This window comes from Ischnura elegans, chromosome 5 (genome assembly GCF_921293095.1).
Source record: "Ischnura elegans chromosome 5, ioIscEleg1.1, whole genome shotgun sequence".
Taxonomy (NCBI): Eukaryota; Metazoa; Arthropoda; class Insecta; order Odonata; family Coenagrionidae; genus Ischnura; species Ischnura elegans.
This window is the reverse complement of record NC_060250.1, coordinates 4446883-4465978: the sequence shown is the minus strand read 5'-3', so window position 1 is coordinate 4465978 and position 19096 is coordinate 4446883. Positions and strand designations below refer to the sequence as shown.

At 37.6% G+C, this 19096-nt stretch overlaps 1 protein-coding gene across 4 annotated transcripts in view; it reads right to left on the bottom strand.

The window, feature by feature from the left end:
- LOC124158442 (major facilitator superfamily domain-containing protein 6) overlaps positions 1 to 19096 on the bottom strand; it is a 137668-nt gene that overhangs the window by 228 nt on the left and 118344 nt on the right. For 2 of the 4 annotated variants that reach the window (XR_006864792.1, XM_046533528.1), the window contains one exon: positions 28 to 4371. Coding sequence is in view for 1 of the 4 variants with exons in the window: in XM_046533528.1 (XP_046389484.1) it covers positions 4265 to 4371 (107 nt within the window). In the remaining 3 variants the exon portion in view is untranslated. Of the gene's footprint in view, positions 1 to 27; positions 4372 to 19096 lie in introns of those variants that run through there. The other 2 variants (XR_006864790.1, XR_006864791.1) reach the window with 2 other exon arrangements.

Below are 19096 nucleotides of genomic sequence, written 5' to 3'. Positions count from 1 at the left end.
AAACTAGAGTTAAATTATGATCACATGAAAAACTGAATGCTTTTTTTATTCAACATATTTATTGACAAAGGCACCATTAATAGAGTTTTCTCTATGACATAATAGCCAAAAACACATTCCCACTCCCCTCAGACCACAATAAGGGACCCAATGCTCACCAAAAACATCTAGATAACCATTGAATGTGATTTCATAGAGAAGTTGATGCATAGTTTAAAGCATGAAATTAAATGTCATATAAAAACTCTGTAGTCTTATACTTTCTCCAACATTAATAATGCCGGCTTCTCTTTTTCCTACATGAAAACCAAAATTACCAAAATAAGGTAACTCAAACTAGAGAAACTTTGATGATCATGATAAAAATTTGGAAACTTGACCTCATAAGAAGGACACACTGTGATAATACTAAATGATTAACATAGCACTACATGGCATCTACATGGTTGAAAACATTAAATAGCCCAGAACAATTACAACATAACCAAAGTAACAAATCCAAAAATCTAAAACCTGACAATAAGAACAAGTGCATGTACTTGTGGCGAGAAGGTAGAGCACACTGCCCCCCACCACACTATTATGTGAATGTAATAGTTAGGTCCCTTATGCCAACCACGGGATTTCCCTCAAAGGAATCCTCCCACAGTGAAACTCATAATAAAGGTTTTGTAATTAGCATCATAACTAAACGTCATATCATTGCCTGAGATGACACATCACCATAAATGATGACGCGGAGGTTATTCATCAAAGACACCACACATCAAATATCAACAAACAAGTAACTACTCTATGTCAAATAAAGGATACAATAAAATCATGCTACACACATACTATAAGTTACCTGGATACATTATTAAGATGGTTAAATTATTTTTGGTAAAAAATTCAATCTTTATCACTAAATGTGAGAAACATCATGTCAGCAAAGAACTAGTTAAAATCAACACTGCTCTACAAATTGGCAGTGGGAACAATCACTGTTAGGTTATGTTACGAGGCCAGATGGTATGAATAACTAGATGCATAGGCACACGGTAAAAAAGTAAACATTTCTTCTGTTAATTGTACACATGTATCAACGACAAAAATATATCCTATAATCAGAACTTGACAATGAAAAATGTGGATCCTTACAAATGGGGAAGTAGACAACATAGAACTGATGAGACATTGTACTCGGTATTGTAAATGTGATCACACACCAGTGTACAGAGATTAAACCAATATCAGGTTTAATTGTTAGTACCAATCACTCTTTACTAGAAACTCACATAAACTGGATGACAAGCATATATGTTCAGTTTCTAACATTCACTGAATGCATCCATTTTATTCACCTACAGTTTGCATCAGTAATCAAGGCAGAATATTCATAGCACAATTATTTTACCACACATGCAGGCAAGCTTTTTCAGCTCAGAAAACTAATAAGATATGGCAAAATAACCTCTCAGTCGACACCATTCACATGAAGTCCCATGAACAAAACTTCTTAAGCATTATTTTAGCTGTACCCTATACTAATAACTAGAGTGTTTATTTTGGCTGTGATCACTATTCTGCCACATTCGCTAAGAATTCCTTTTGCTTACCTGAATGACATGTATCATTTAAGCCACAAGACAACATGAAAATATTGGACAAAGAATATGCCTCAATTATTTCCAAAGACAAAAATTTCCAAGTCAGAGACAGTAAACCTTAATGCATTTTTATAGAACACCAAAGGAACTGATTCTTCAGCATCATGCAATGAGGGAATAATATTGATTGAAAGCAAAATATGTAAGTGACACAACACTACAAAGAAATGGCAAATGTTTCGACATGAAGCCATCATTTGGTCCCTCAGAGCCAACCATCCCATTTAAAAACACAACCATGTTTGCTCAGCAAATAATAAAACACATGTTTGGTCATGCTATACTACTTGGTTCATCAGGCTTTCATTGATTCCAGGGTGATGCCTGACAGAATATGCATAGTACAATGAGCAGGAAAAATCTAGACAAAAACTACCTCAGTAACCAAGTCATTTGAAAAATGGCAAAAGTAAACAGAATACAAAGTATACAGTTGGCTTTCAAATTTTACATCCATATTCACCGAGCTAAAAACAATTATCAAGGCGTGTATGCACATCATATTGAAATGATCACTCAGGTATTGTCAAAAGTGAGATAAGCCAGACTGACTCACAGCCAACTGCATCACAGAAATACCTTTTAAGTAATACTTCAGACAATAAAATAGAATATCGCACTCATTGTAAGATACTGAATACATATATATTGCCAACCTAAAAGTTAATTTCTCTACTACGTCTGCAACAAAGATCTCACCCAGACCAGTTAAAGGCACTGGGTGTATGTAATTCAATCGACTCTACAGGGTGTCAAGAAGACTAATTTTACAGAAAAGAATCTTCTTTCAAAGGATTGAAATTTTGGTAACTGTGGTGGAAAATTAACAGAGCTTACCAGGAATGTCGCCTCATAATTGCATAAGTAAACTGAACAAAAATCTTGAGCTCTCCTTCAATTATGTACTTAAAAAATGCATGTTATGAAATCCAAGAGAAAACACACTGAAATGAAGAGATGAAAATGATTCTGAACTAAATATTTAAGTGATTTCTTGGAGCCAGTTATTTGGGCTAAGTGGTAGCAAGTACTAAAATCGATACGTACATACTGCAACAGTGCCATAATGACAAAGAAATAACCCCCCCAACCACGGCATAAAGGAGTTATCACACTCATTAATACCTCATATGATGGAATCATCAATGCACAACACAAGCTACATAATTGAGCTAAAACAAAACCAATTGCATTCAAAATCATGGAATACATTTCTATGGCAATCTTTTATACGGAGAGCACTACAGTACTAACATAAGTGACCCATCAAGAAAATTATGGGTTATTAAAAATAGTAGCTCCAAAAGAATAACTACAATATCTGGGTAAATGACAGCATTATTTTCCATTTTTCTGTACTGTGAATAACGTTGAATTAGAGTCCAACAGCTTTTAGTGGCACATTAATGCTGAGTGGCATTGAAGTGCAGTCCTTTGCACAACAGCATGAAAACCTATACATCCATCTCCTTTGATAGTTGCTCATATAATACCCTGTAAATAAGCTACAATTGTACTATGTATGCATCATCTAACACCCTATTTCATCATTGAAAAAAATATGGACAGAGACATAAATTAAAGATAATGAAAAAGAGGTTAACCATACAGCTGCCATGCATAATTTACAAATCGTAGACAAAAACTTTCCTCCCAAAAAAAAAACTGTCCAGTGTAAAAATCACCATCAGGGCCAATAGCACAAAAAAACTACTCCAAATACAATCCTTACACCATCCCCTAAATAGAATATCCACATTTAGTATTCAGAGAACATAATTAATGCAAGTACAAATTACATTATTTCCATGTGGTTGACTCATAAATGTAATAATTATCATACACCATCACCGTGACACACTACAGTAAAATGATGGTATAGTGGTTTGAGTTGATTATATTGTTGAAATATTCCCAGGAGGAATATGCAAATTTATATTCAGTATTCTTTACATGGACTCATGGAGAGTATTTCAGTTGCATTCTGCAAAATACTTTATGACACCAGACAGCTGAATTAGTATGGTACAACTTCAAACAGTATGTTAATACCAAGACCCTCTGACACCATTCACTATATTAGTTTTAACACTCACCACATGATCATGAGAAATACACACTTAAGGTTCACCAGCTTGAGAGTATCAAAAATTATTGGAAATAAAAAATTGGTGACCAAGTAGATGAAAAGGTTAAGGCAAATACTACTGCTGTGAAAAGAGTGCACGTCATGAGCAGAACATGACATGAACACTTGAGGCTTACAGGTCCAAATATTGTTCAAAGAACTTTTTTAAGTGCCCAAAATAAGCTGAACCAAAAATAAAAATCTTCTGAGAACTAACTTTCTTTGAGAGAAACAAGCCTCAGTGAATAGGTATTGAAGTCCCATAATCAATACAAGGAATAATACTGCATGTTGTTGAGCTGTGAAAGAGGCTTATCTCCAGAAAGACCATCCACAGCATAGGAAGGGCTAGCAAAGCAAATGTCGTCAGCACATATTATGTACCTATTCTTTGGTGAAAATCACAGGGCATCGAGAAGCGGTCAAATACAATCTTTGATGTCCATTCTCAACCAAAGGACATGTCAAAGGCACCAGTACTTAGTTTCTATGATGAGGACATGAGTATCGGTTTCCTGGCACTGTAGCTATCGTTTCCTTCTAGTATACGCACAGCCTCACTTGGAGTTGAGTAATAGGTTGTTTCACCAATATCTGGAATGGAATAAGACAATACGGCACCATTAAACCAACAACATTCATCACACAATTAACAATTCAAGTTCAATTTGAAATCCTCTAACTTCTACGCACATACATACTTAACAATTTTACATCCCATCATTTACCATTTAGTATGGATTATTTTAATGCAATCTTGCATGCAGATGCTATACTCATTGGTTTTAGACAATGTGTTTCATTTGATCATATTGAATAGTAATGGCTAGGGCTCCGAGATTATGGTAAATTAAAGCTTCACTTAGCAGTATAATAATGGACTGAAATTCAGTATATAAAGTCAGTAAAAAGACCTATTTTGTGATAAAGGCGATAAAAAAATCAATGAATAAAACATCCTTTTCCAAGAACAATAATAAACTTTTATCAAGCCAAATGCTCTTAAGCAATACATATCGAAGGGGTATATACTGATCACAGGTAATGCACAATATTAATGCTTAAACTATGACATCAACAGAAAAATATTAGTGAAAACTTCAAACTTAACTTAACAACTTCCTAACATAAAAAATAATGAACAGTCTACTTGGGCATGCAAATTTATAGCATATAGCTAATCTCCCCATCCAAAGTTGACCAAAATTATTAAGTTCTCACAATATTATTTAATGTGTTCCGCTGACCTCGTTAGCTTTTCCACCTTGTTTGTACAGGAATAGGGAACAAGTTGGCACATTTTTCTCCAATAGGGTACTTGTTCCTTAAGTGTGACAGGTATCGATGCTTTCTTCAAGAGCAAAAGTTTGCATAGTGTAACACCTGTTGAGCTTCTGAAGTTGCATAGACCATATATGCTGACAACCAAGTTGAGCTTGTAGGCCCACCACTGTATATGTATCATGTCTTCATAGAATGGAGCCATTAACACTTTGAAGCCCAAATATTCCTTGGGATGTATATTTTCTGCCACAGATCTGAGCCTGAGTAGAGCGCAGGCTTCGTATTTGATTCCAGGGAAAATTTATCATGCGTATTTCTTGGGCCTGAACTACTTAGCCTCTTTCTATAGCTATCTGGTCTTCTTGTATGGCAGGTGCTGTCATTTAGTGGCTCCTAAATTTAATTTTTCACAGTAGGAAATAATTTTATAAAGAAACAATAAAAGCTTTGGGTTTCTCACAACCTGCACATGAAAATACCATGGGCTTCAAAGTGTTAAAGAGCCCAGACATGTAAGCATATATCTACTAGAATATATAGCTATTGCTACTACATTTTCAAACTTCATGTCTCAGTCTTAGTAATCTCAGTAATCACTTCCAGTATTGCTCTAGAATATACCACGGCAGTTTTTGTTCAGAAAACCTCGTAGAGCAAGACTTTCTATTATTTTGAGTAGTATAACAGCCATTATCAATGCTTCCGTTAAATCATACTTGAACTGTTCTTTATCTAGCTTGGCTGTCTTTGATTTATCTAATGAGTCTTTCATTGAAACCTGTCATGCCAATGCTTCTGGGACTCCTTCTTGCTTTTCTGAAAAACTATGGCTAGGTGCTTCTGTCAGGAATCCTCATGATCCAATCCATTCTTGCATTGCAGAATTTGTACATGACAATTTGGTTTTGTCAGTCAAAAAACATAAAATCCTTTGCCATCACACTCGAATTTCGGATTTCGATACATGAAATTTGGCATTCTAAGCAGAAAAAAATCACCCTTAGCCATATGATTTTCACTTTTAACCCATGAGTTAATAAAAATCAAGAGATTTCCTGGATACGAATTTCGGACGCAACGGAGGACTGCCAGAAAAGGAGCATTGGAAGTTGTAGCACACAATGGCCATGTTGAAAAAAATCGTCTTGATAACGAATTAAAATACTTGATCTTAGTTGAAATATGTTGCAGCACGTGTGCATTTGATTCCAAATATGCCACCATACCACCTTGTTCGGACGCAGCTGGGGGTTGTGGGCACTCAGAGTGCAACTGCAGTAGCCACAGCCCTGAACGCGTTCGCTATGAGGGCGGAGTTATTTTTTGGAACATTCTTTGAGGGCGATTCTTGCCCTAACACTCATTGCTGCTGAAGCAATCTGTTGTGCTAGGGGCGTGTTGCTATGAGGTATAAAAGCAAACACTTGGGTGCCCTACCAAATCGCTCACGCAGTCATGGAGGTTCACACAGTGACAGGCTCCAATGCAATTCGCAGCCTAGCGCTCACTCCTCTGAACTGAATGCCTTCAACGTACTATCGGCCGCTTAGCGAACTCTTCTTCACGACACTTGTCGGGACAAACGATGTTAAGGTGGCTGGGAAAAAGAAATTAGCGATGTCGACGATAAAACTTTGAATGAGTTTTTGAGATGAGGTGTAGAGAATCCGTGGTATAAATTCCCAGCTGTAACTTTATTCTCAGAAAAAAAGCAAGTGCTTTTTGGCTGATTTAAATTTAAAAAGTAGCGAAATGATCATAATTCCTTTCAAAATAATGAAAAAAATCACAAAAAATCAAAAACATTAAAATTTACGTAAAAACTGAAAATGTGTCAAAATTCGCAAAAATCAGCAAAATTTTGCGTTTGCAAAAATCAAGGAGCCCTAGTTGTGGTGCTACCACTCCAGATCCAACCGTAATCATTAAAATGCACAAACACTTACAGCCCAAACTCACAGAAAAGAAGGTTTTCAGAATGTGTCGTTATGTATTTCATTTTATCGATCCTCTGAGTTTGTGATTAAACTTTAACGTCTTAGTAAAAGGTCATCTATAGAACAAGCGTGACGCAACAATAAGACTGACATAGGGAAAGCCTATCGACCCAGAAATATATTTAAATACATTGAATGAAACTTTTTATACAGAAAAAAATACATTGAATACAGAAAATATCTATGGAACGTGCAGGACAGAATACTGAAGGAAACCATCAGAAGAAGCGACGATCATGGAAAAGGGAGACTGCTTGACAGCGAACGAGTTGATGGGGAGGTGGTTGGAAATATCCATGATCGTTTACATAACGTTGGTAACGATCACCAGAAAAGCCTCTGAACGAGACCACATCAATTTCTGGGAAGAAAAAACTAAACACACCTTTGTGCTTCAACCGGGGAAAACTTCAACTGCTCCAGTCTAGGAAAATATTTTATGCTTCGTCGCATTTGAAATAAATTTCATTCTTCCAATCAACTGAGCACAAAAAAAAGTTCTCATTGAATTTTTTCAAAAGGTATATGTAGTTTATATTGGAGGATCTATGGGAATACAAGCAGTTGTGGGGAACTGGATGAGCACAGAATGGACTTAACTATGGGAATAGGTGACAAGAGAGTGACCGGCAAGCAAGTTGTAATACGCTGCCGATAGGATATTCCCTGGGCGCTCACGGGCAACCCCCAAGGCAACGTGGTGCGCAGGAAAAGCTCGGGTGTGGCGGCGCCTGGCTTGGTTGGTAGCAGCTACGCATGAACGCAACAATGAATTTCAGCTAAACGAATATACATCACTGCCAATAGAATGCTTAGAAGCAACACTTTATGAGGCAAAATACCTTGGTTTTGCTTATGTGTCTCTCCTTCACATAACTATAAAATCATGAAAAAATTGTATTAAAGACATGAGATTCAAACTTGTGTACTATTCGTGATTGGTTAAGTACACGCTATGATATTTGACGAAATTAACATCAAGGATTAGCAAAGAGAGCTAAATTACAGTATAAAATACAAAAATGGTCAAATGACCGCTCGCGGTTATCCTAGGTAAAAGCTGATATTTCTCTGGACATGAATTTCCCCCCATCCCCATCCTAAGAGTGGAACGACGCGTCTAGTGTGTGTGCTGCGGGTTGCCTACGCTCAACATAAATGACCTTATGCTAAGCAATTACAAGCCTGGTGAAGAACAAAGTCTGTACTTCAGCTCCTAACACATAAAATACACCTCTTGATAATATACACATGATTCATAAGATTATAAACATTTCAAGTAAACAATTGATATCCTTTGCATAGAGAGACTAATTCATTGAGATAATGCTAATTTTTTTAGCTTGATGTTGTTACAGGTGAGATACGTGGTATTTATTACGGCTCTTTCATTGCCAAGGATTAGCTAACATAAGATATTGCAGTAACTGAAGCATCAACTGCTAGCTTCCCTGTTAACTTGAGTTGGTAATAATAATGATGATAATAATAATACTGAATGAGTGAGAATGAGTGAGGAATGTGGAGTGAGAATGAATAAATAGTGAATGAGAATGAGAATGGAAGTGATCCCAATCATGCTGCTTAAATCACACAGAAGGAAAATCACCAACACCACCCCTCCCGAGTTCACCAACTGTTAGCATCCACCACATCCAACATGACAGGCTAAAACCATTCGCCCCTCATTGTGCACAACTCCAGGGGCACCACGGATCAAGGACAACCATCTAGCCATGGTGTGTGCAGGAATCATGGTAAATGTATGTGCACTGGTAATGCAATTGGAGCTATGAATCAAGAAAGGAGGCAAAGAAGTTCAGGAAGGAAGTCAGGAATAGGTTTAAGGGGAAATATATATATATTTCAGCTAGTGTGTTTCAAAGCCTTTTCAAGCCCTTAAGTGTGCCTGCCGTTTCTCTGTTTTCACAGTGAAGGAGGGTGTAGCATCTGGAAGGTACATATTTATCTCTCAATGAATAGATACCCACACCAATACGTAATGCCCTCCCTTAAAAGATTTGCTTGACCAGAAAAACTCCTCCAAAGTCAAATTCATTCTCTTCATTAACACCTACCCTCCGAACATCATCACTTCCTCTTCAATTAACTAGTGAATACGGCCACTTCCTCCCTCCAAACCAGTCTGCCCCTCAGTGTCCTACAGATGGCCCACAAACCTAAAAACTTACATAAATACACTGACCCACTGTCCCGGTTTCAAAAATCAGTTTTCTATCTTCCTTCACCTTGTAACCACTCTCGCAAAAAGAAAACCTGCAAACTTTACACCTAATTCAATAAATTACCCCACAAACTGGTCGCATCGCATGGACGCCAATCTAGCCTTTTTCAAATAAGGTTAAAATTGACCATTAACATTCGTCTAAACTGAGGTTTCTAAAACCAAATAATTTGTATATTATGAATACACTAATGGTGGATGACGAATCGCAATCAATGCCTTTCATTTTCTTTGATGAAGGAAACTACCCTGAACCCACTTGATAATTGCTTTTCCCTAGGATAACTAGATATGTGTGCACTGAGGCATAAAACCATCACGAGGAAAAGGCAAATCCACCTCACCACTACTGTGGCATCTACCAATGAAACACAAGTTGGTACACGATGAGAGAGTGACGAAATTCGGGGGAAACATAAGTGAGGAAAATTTGAAAATATTAAAATGTATCTGACAATCAAAATAGCATTTCTTTTATTGTGTGTACCCTGAAGAGACTTGAATAATTACTTCATTTCATAACAAGCAATTCAAAAAGCATTTGGATCTGAAAATATCTGAAGCATCACCCGAAATCAAGGATAATAGGAAACAAATACGACATACTTTTTCATGCCTCTCCTTGGTACTGCAACAATTTCAACAACAACTTTCATACCCAAGTTAATTTAAACACTTAATTTTACTGCAATATTTATGTATTTACTTGAATGCAGAGCTGAATTACTGGAAAAATCATTGACATATAAGTACCTAAACGTGGTCAACTGCTGCATTGAAATGTATACTCTGCTTGCTCTATTTTTATTTTATTTATTTCCATCACCCCAAAAACAGCCTTATCCATTTGGCCTTTACATACGTGGGAGGGTTTTCAACAATTAACATAGGACAATCACAAACAAGGTTAGGGGCCAACCATCCAGGCGGGATTCAAACCCACGACCTTCAGTGTGGCATGCGAAGACTGTACCCCGCTGCCACCAAGGCCGGCGATGTTGGTAATACTGCGTGTGTGTGTGGGGCAGTTTTTATACTGCACAGTTGTACCTGAATATCAGTTCAATTGTCTTCTGTTTCTTATACAATAGAGCACTCTCCACTGGTTGTATTTTTCTCTCTCTGCTGAACTCTCTGCTCTCGCCAGCCTCGGTGGCGGAGGGATAAAGTCCTCGCCTGCCAAACCGTAGGTCGTGGGTTCGAATCCCGCCTAGGTAGGTGATCCCTATCCAGGGCATGGATGTTTGTGTTGTACATTGTTAATATTGGAAACCCTCGTTGTAAAAGGCCGTTATGTGCTGTTTGCGGGGGATGTAATAAATAAATAAATAACTAACCAAAAGCTAACAGGTTATGGGTAAGGGCACCGAATTTTCGCGAACCGCGAAACACAAATTATAACGCGAAATTTCCAAGGCTGCACGAAATTCACTTGGTTCCGTGAAATTTTGCGTATAAGCACTTCTTCCTCAAAGGGTCTAGCCGGTTAAGATGGTGAAAAGTGCCCCCCAAGATTTTGAAAAATAAAAAATATACACATAAATTGCATCCAAAATAATACGTTTCCCCAAAGTTTCAGGCCTCAACAATGGAAAATAACTCCAAAAAAAATTGAAACACGATTTTTAGTTTTTTAACCATATCTACAGCATTTATTTCTCTAAAATCGTTATCGTGATTTTAAAATGTAAATGCAATTACGTTTTACCATCCTGATTTTTTTCAAAATTTTTTGACCGGAAACTCAACTTTTACATAAGTTTGAAATTTTCAAAATTAAATTAAAAAATTTAGGAAACAAAAGTCACGCCGAAAAAAATATATGTTGTCACCCCTACCCCGAAGTATAATCTAAATTTTTTTCAGATTTTTAAAATTGGTGGAACACGGTCAAAAACACGAATAACTGCTTCGTGCCATTTGCATCTATGTATTCCAAAAGGATATTTGATTCAATTGTTGAGAGCAACTGTTGTTGATAAGTTTCTAATATTATTGAGTAAGAATAAACATTAACATGAAAAAGGCCTATCACACTTAGATTGATCGTAATTATTGTTTATAACCATACTGTTAAACTTTAAATTCCTAATTACTGCGCGTATATGACAGAAGCGGTGATAATTGGTATATCGCCTTTTCGAATATGCATAATGGCCGTTTCCCTGGAAAAATCATTGCGCAGGTTAGTATTGAAAACATTTGTTTAAATTGCGAGAATCCAAGCCTGCAGTTAGAGGAGGGCCTATTTTCCCCCCTGATAGCAGCACATTCTCTCTTGCGTTGTAGCAATTCACCGCTTTACACGAAGCAATTTTGACTCTGCTTTCGTACATGCGTAAGATTGCGCAGTGATGTGACCGGAGTAAAACGGCCTAAGTCATACTAGTACACCATTTACGGCACAAAATATCATTGAACCAGACCACGTCACTGATTTCCTAAGAAATTCCTTCATAAACTAAGCTGTGTTAAGCGACTTTTTGTGTGCAATTATTTCCTTGCAGTGAATGCCACGCCTTACACATTTTAATCCATATTCTGTTTCCTTGTAGACATGACTGTCCATTAGAACAGATATATTGGCTTTAATGTAATGCTCTACCGATGAAGTTATTAACAGTATGTTTGTAAAACCAAGAAATAGAATGGGTATACAATTTAAAAATGAAGTCATATGTTGCAGTAGCTATGCTTTATTGCAAAATGATTTTTTATATTACATTTTAAAAATAATTTTGAACAATATCTCCATTAGATAATACCATTCATAGAAAAGGGCGAAAAACACTTTTTATTTTGTTACAATAAACGTTTCGTCATACCATCGTTAACATCACAATCTCTAACCCTGTCAGTTATTTAATATAGGGTATCGTATCTCTTCGCTTTCCTAAACTGAGAAATGGAACCCTCTACAACTCAACTTCGTATGTCATAGGGCAGCTGCCTGGTTCCTTTGGAATACAATGACTGCACTTTTCTCAAGTTCAAATTCCGCCATTGCTCCTTCCGAATGTGGTGTCTCTGGTTCCTCTTCCGTCTCGGTGAATACTAGGTGCCAATGGACGAGATTATTCGACTGCCCTTCCCCGAATATTCAGTCATATTCTCGTACTATTAAGAAGTTGGCTTGAATGTAGGTGATAAATACATAGTTAATTAGAGACAGGAGATCATTCTTAAAAATCATTTTAGGCAGACGTATTTGTAGAAGCTTGGGGGCTAACTTAACCTTTCGTCAGGCACAATATTGGAATTGCTGAGTTCAGGCGCAATTTGCTTAGGAGGCAAAGATGTAAAATAACATAAATAACTCTTAGCGCGGCTCAGTAGTTCACCCCCACATAGCAACGAACCTCTCAGAGACGTCTCACTATGGTCTCGAATCACTCCAATATCACGTATGTCTCACAGATGTCTCGGAGATGTAATCGTGAGACGTTCAGGAATTAAAAAAAATAAACGTGTTTAAACGCCATCAATGCCTTCCATATATATTTTTCGGTGCAAATCTGCAGTTTTGATTATTAAAATCATGACATTTAATATGGGTTTCTCATTTTCAAAAGGTGATCCATCACAAAATTTGTCGCTAAAAATGATCGAGAAAAGTAGGCCATAAATGTATAATTTAAATTTAATTATTTTTTTGCCTAAATTTAAAGCATACCATAGTACGAAATCTAATGAGACATCTCAGAGACTTATGTGAGACGTCTCATGAGATGTCACATAGACCATTTTTTTGGACATAGAGAAGTCTCAGAGATGCGTCTGAAGCTCTCAGAATGTCTCTGAGACGTAACATGTGATATTCGAGACGTCTCAGAGACGTATTTCTGCTATGTGGGCCTTTAAACTCATAAGCGCCATTATTAGCGTAGTCTAACACATAAATTAATTATTATTTGTTATGTATAATACAAGGATATATTATATATCCGATAAAGTTTTTATTTCGTTTTATTTTACCATTATTTTGCTTAATTATGCTAAATAACTTTTAACTGATATGTTGGCATAAATGCGAAAACCGAAAGGCTGCATGTAGCGTTAGAAAGCAAACAGATACTATGAGTATAAAAGGTCTATGACACCTATTGGCAAGAAAAGCGCTGAGCCTGTCAGATCCATTGCTCCCGAATGAAGATTAAAGTTTAACAGTATGGTTATAAACAATAATTACAATCAATCTAAGTGTGATAGGCCTTTTTCATGTTAATGTTTATTCTTACTCAATAATATTAGAAACTTATCAACAATAGTTGCTCTCAACAATCAAATCAAATATCCTTTTGGAATACATAGATGCAAATGGTGCGAAGCAGTTATTCGTGTTTTTGACCGTGTTCCACCAATTTTAAAAATCTGAAAAAAATTTAGATTATACTTCAGGGTAGGGGTGACAACATATATTTTTTTCGGCGTGACTTTTGTTTCCTAAATTTTTTAATTTGATTTTGAAAATTTCAAACTTATGTAAAAGTTGAGTTTCCGGTCAAAAAATTTTGAAAAAAATCAGGATGGTAAAACGTAATTGCATTTACATTTTAAAATCACGATAACGATTTTAGAGAAATAAATACTGTAGATATTGTTGTGAATGTATTATGAACTTCACGTACTTTCGTTATTCTTTTGTATAGTGGTGTGGGCGTGTTACCGCCAAACATGTGCTTCCAGTCTGTCTCGTGATCTTGAATAAAACCCATCATGGAACAAGAAAAGTTTTCTCTGCTGCCCATTATTTAACAGGTTATGGGCCCAGACTATTCAAGATAACGCTAAAATTGTGTTTATAAAATATGGCGACATCAGGAATTTTGCAGTTTCCACAATTGTCAGACGACAATTTTTCCAATTGGAAATTTAGAGTGGAAGTGCTGCTCGAAGAAAAAGGGGTCCAGGACGTATTAATTGATAGTGGTAAAAGCTATGAAAACCTATCGGAGACAGAGAAGAAAAGTTTTCAGACTAAAGACGCGAAGGCTAGGTCGACAATAATTCAGTGCTTGACAGATCGTCATCTAGAATACGTGAAAGATTCGAAGTCGGCCAGAGAAATGATGACGTCTTTAAAAGGTATCTTTGAGAGGAAAAGTATATTTTCTAGACTATATGTTAGAAGGAAATTGTTATCGTTAAAGTGCGGCAATGAAAACTTGCAAGAACATTTTATGAAGTTTGATAGTTTGATACGTGAACTAGAGTCAACAGGAACTATCATGGAAGACAGCGACAAAGTGTGTCATTTGTTACTTACAATGCCCGGGAAATATGAGGCTGTTATAACAGCATTAGAGACAATTTCATCGTCAATTTCACTTGAGTTCGTCAAAGGAAGACTATTGGACGCAGAATTAAAATTTAAAAACTGTCAGTTGGAACCGGAAAACAAAAGTGACTGCTCTTTTGGTGCATTCTCGTATCAAAACAGAGGATGTTTCGAGTGTGGAGATCCGCATCATCACAAATCCCGGTGTCCCAATTTGAGAATCCAACAATCCAACTTCCGAAGAAGAAGACGCGGAGGTAGGCGGTACGTCGGCAGAAACTCAGGAGGCTACTACCGCGGAGCTCATGGTTATAATCATCCTGCGAGTGCTAATGTGACCACACAAGATGACTAAACAACATTCGTCGCCCATACTGTGGGTCTGTTAGCTGGTGAACATGACAATGATCTTAAGTTTGTTTTGGATTCAGGAGCGACAGAGCACCTTGTACGGGAGACATTGCTCCCACTTATGGCAAATATTGAAAATTTATCACGTCCCGTGCGAATTCAAATTGCAAACGGTGACAAACTTACAGCAGAAAAGCGAGGTAAACTACGTGTAAGGACCAGTGAGGGTTTTACAGTAAATTTAACAGCCTTAATAGTTAAAAACCTTTCTCAAAATATTCTATCAGTGAGAAAAATCAGTAACACAGGAAAGGATGTTGTTTTTAAAAAGGACAGAGCAGTGATACATGATAAAACAGGGTTCAATATGGAATGTAATCTAATAGAAAATTTGTATCTGGCCAATTTCATCCAGTGCAAAGAGGAAAACTGTGAAATGTCAATTAAAGTGAAAGACTTATGGCACAAAAGACTAGGCCATATTAATAGAAGAGGCCTTAAAATGATGAATCTACCATACAGTGAGGAAGTATGCAGTCCGTGTATGAGAGGAAAAGCAACTAGACTACCATTTAAGCCAGTACAGCATCCAAGATCTAGCAGAATTGGTGAACTGCTTCACAGCGATGTAGGAGGACCTGTGAATCCACCAACAGCCAATGGTGAGAGATTCTACCAGACAGTTATGGATGACTTTTCTCATTTTTGTGTAGTGTTTCTACTAAAATCCAAGTCAGAAGCTTCTCAAAATTTAATGAACTTTATACGGCAGCTGGAGACTGTACGAGGTAAATACGTGAACAAAATAAGATGTGATAATGGAGGCGAGTATACTTCAAATGAACTGAAAGATTTTTGCACGAAAAAAGGAATCAGGTTAGAGTACACTCTACATTACTCTCCTCAAATGAATGGCAAAGCTGAAAGGTTGAACCGTACCCTCCAAGACAAAGTAAGGACCCTTCTAGCAGAAACAAACCTTCCGAAAACACTATGGGGAGAAGCAATTAGGTGTGCTGCATATCAACTTAACCGATCACCAACTAATGCACTTAACGGACAAATTCCAGCTAAAATATATCTTGGCAGACTAGATATTGAAAAATTGAGAATATTTGGGTCCAAGGCATGGGCATACAAGCTATCCAAATGTGACAAATTAGAAACTCGAGCAAGAGAAGTCAGAATGGTTGGGTATCATCCATGTGGCTATAGATTGTGGGATCCTGTGACAAATGAAATAGTCGTTTCTAGGGATGTGCGCTTTAATGAAAGCAATATATTTTTCAAAGGTCAAGAAAAGGAAAATGAGAGCACAATATGTGAAGACAAAAGTCATGAAAAGGAGCAATCTGTGGAATCTGAAATTGAAGATAAGGAAGAGGAAAATTTGTATCGAGAAAAGGAAAGAAGACAAATTCGTAAACCCAAGAGATTTGAAGATTATGAACTTTATACTACTTACTGCCTTTGTGCACATGATCCCAAGACTTATGACGAAGCAGTTGAAATGGGACAAGAATGGCGAGATGCCATTCACAACGAGTTGGACGCACATGAGAAATACAACACTTGGACACCAGCTGTATTACCAAAAGGGAAGACAATAATAGATACCAGATGGGTATTTAAAACTAAAGCTGATGGAGTAAAGAAAGCCAGACTAGTAGCCAGAGGTTTTCAGGAGGAAGAGTCATATAATGTGTATTCACCAGTTGCTAGGATGCCCGCCATTAGAATGATGTTAGCAAAAGCTGTTCAAGAGAAGTGGAGCATCAAACAGCTTGATGTACCCACAGCATTTTTGAATGGGGAACTAAATGTAGAAGTTTACATAAAACCTCCACAGGGTGTGTCAACAAATGTAGAGGTTTTCAAATTAAACAAAGCTTTGAATGGTCTTCGTGAAGCTCCTAAATGTTGGAACCAACGTTTTGATGACTTTGCTGTGTCTAATGGTTTAGATCGTTCCAGGAATGATTTCTGTCTGTACACAGGAAAAGACATTTGGCTTTTAATATTTGTAGATGATATTTTAGTAGCAGGAAAATATGAGAAAGTTGTTGAGAGACTGAAGAAAGAGTTTAATGCAAAAGACTTAGGGGTGCCCAGACATTTTTTGGGGACCGTGCTAGTATGTGAAGGTGACACTATTTCCATTTCTCAGGAGAGCTTTATAGAAAAGATACTGGGAAGATTTAGGATGGAGGATTGCAAAGGGGCCAATACTCCAATGGAACCTCATTTCCAAATAGATTCATCAGAAGAAATTGTAGATGTTCCCTATAGAGAGCTCATTGGTAGTCTTATGTATATCTCTATGATTAGTAGACCAGATATAACATATGCAACTTCATACTTGAGCAGATTTCTAGATAGACCTTCTAACCAACTGTGGAAAGCAGGCAAGAGAGTTTTACGCTATCTCAAGATGACTAAGGAGCTAGCTTTAACATAAACAAGAAACAGTGCTTTGGAAGAGATAAATGCCTACGCAGATGCAGATTGGGCAGCTGATAAGAGTGATCGCAAAAGTGTCAGTGGATCAGCTATATTCTACGGTGGTAAACTGATCCAGTGGACATCCAAAAAGCAGCAAACTAAAAATCGTGTTTCAATTTTTTTTGGAGTTAATTTCCATTGTTGAGGCCTGAAACTTTGGGGAAACATATTATTTTGGATGCAATTTATGTGTATATTTTTTATTTTTCAAAATCTCGGGGGGCACTTTTCACCATCTTAACCGGCCATACCCTTTGGCGTGATATTTTCTGCCATTACCGATAAAAAACACCTCGTCACTTAAGGTCTATTTAAAAACCGCCATTAAGAACCGATCGCATGTAGACGGTGCTTTGCAACCGGCTCGGAACTGTGGTGAGGATTTGAATTTGGCGTCCTAAGCCGAAATGGTCTGCAGCGTATTCAAGGCCAAAAAGTAAAAAAAACGCATATATTACTTTCCGATTGCATGGCGTCCATGTTTTTTTCTTTTGAGAGTTGCTTGCTAACTCTCGCATTTAAGGGTTAGTCAGTTTGTCGTTCTCGCCAACATTGTAACATTCTGTAGCCGCGGCCACGTAGGCCGCTTTCAAACAAGCTGAATTTTCGTCTGCCACCGTCCAAAAGGTCCTATGCACGGTGACGTTCTCTCAATTGACTATAGGTCTCTATGGATGTCTTCAAACGAGTCGAATCGCGCCATTGACGGCACGGCGCCCATTTCAATCCGGTCCGGCGATGCGCCGTCTACGTGCGGCGGTGCGCCGTTCGGTCCGTTGAACGCAATATAGACTACGCTACATTGAGGCCGCTTTCAGACGAAACAACCTTTCGCCAGCCGCCGTTCACGTGAAATTCAGGCGGCTCTCTAACGAGACGACTCTCTGCAACACTGCGTGCCGTGGACGGCGCCCGCGGAAAATCGTTTCGTCTGAGAGTGGTCTTAAGATTGATTCATTTATATTAGTGATGGGTCGGTTCGATTCCTCGATTCTCGACCAAGAACCGGAATCGAAAACGAGTACTTTCCAAGGTGAAAAATCGATTCCGATTCCAGTAGTACTTCAAACAACAAAATATACGACCGCGTTTCCAACACTCATTTGAATTTTCGCGCTACGTAATTGTAATAACAAAACACATATCTTCTAGGGTGCGGTCCAATGAATGCTACTTTCGCTACCAGACGCTACAGACGGAAGTGCTCCGGAGCACCGGTCCATAGGCGCTACGTTCGCTACGAGAATTTCTTTTCGGACCGGGCAGGAGCGAAGTCAAAATGGCGGAAATGAACGAGGGTGGGCAAACTGGGATTATGAAATCGAAGATGTGGTTTTAATTGCGAATTGAGGTGATTATGGTCATTGAATATTAATAAATATGTTTGAATATCATTAAAATGAATTGTATTTTTCAATATCGAGGTTCCACAAAGTAAAGGAAGAAACTTTGGACCATATTTCTCACACCAACCCTCGCCTACTCTTCTCAATGAAACTCATTACCCTAGTAAAGGAAAAAGTAGGTACTCTACCGTTTTCCCAGTTGAAACTGTAGTTCCTAATTTGTTTGAGTTAATCCCGCCCCATAGAATGATTTTTGTATGTCTTTTGTTTGTTTCATTGAATTGTGGGTAAAAAGACTGTGAATAAGTGAATATAA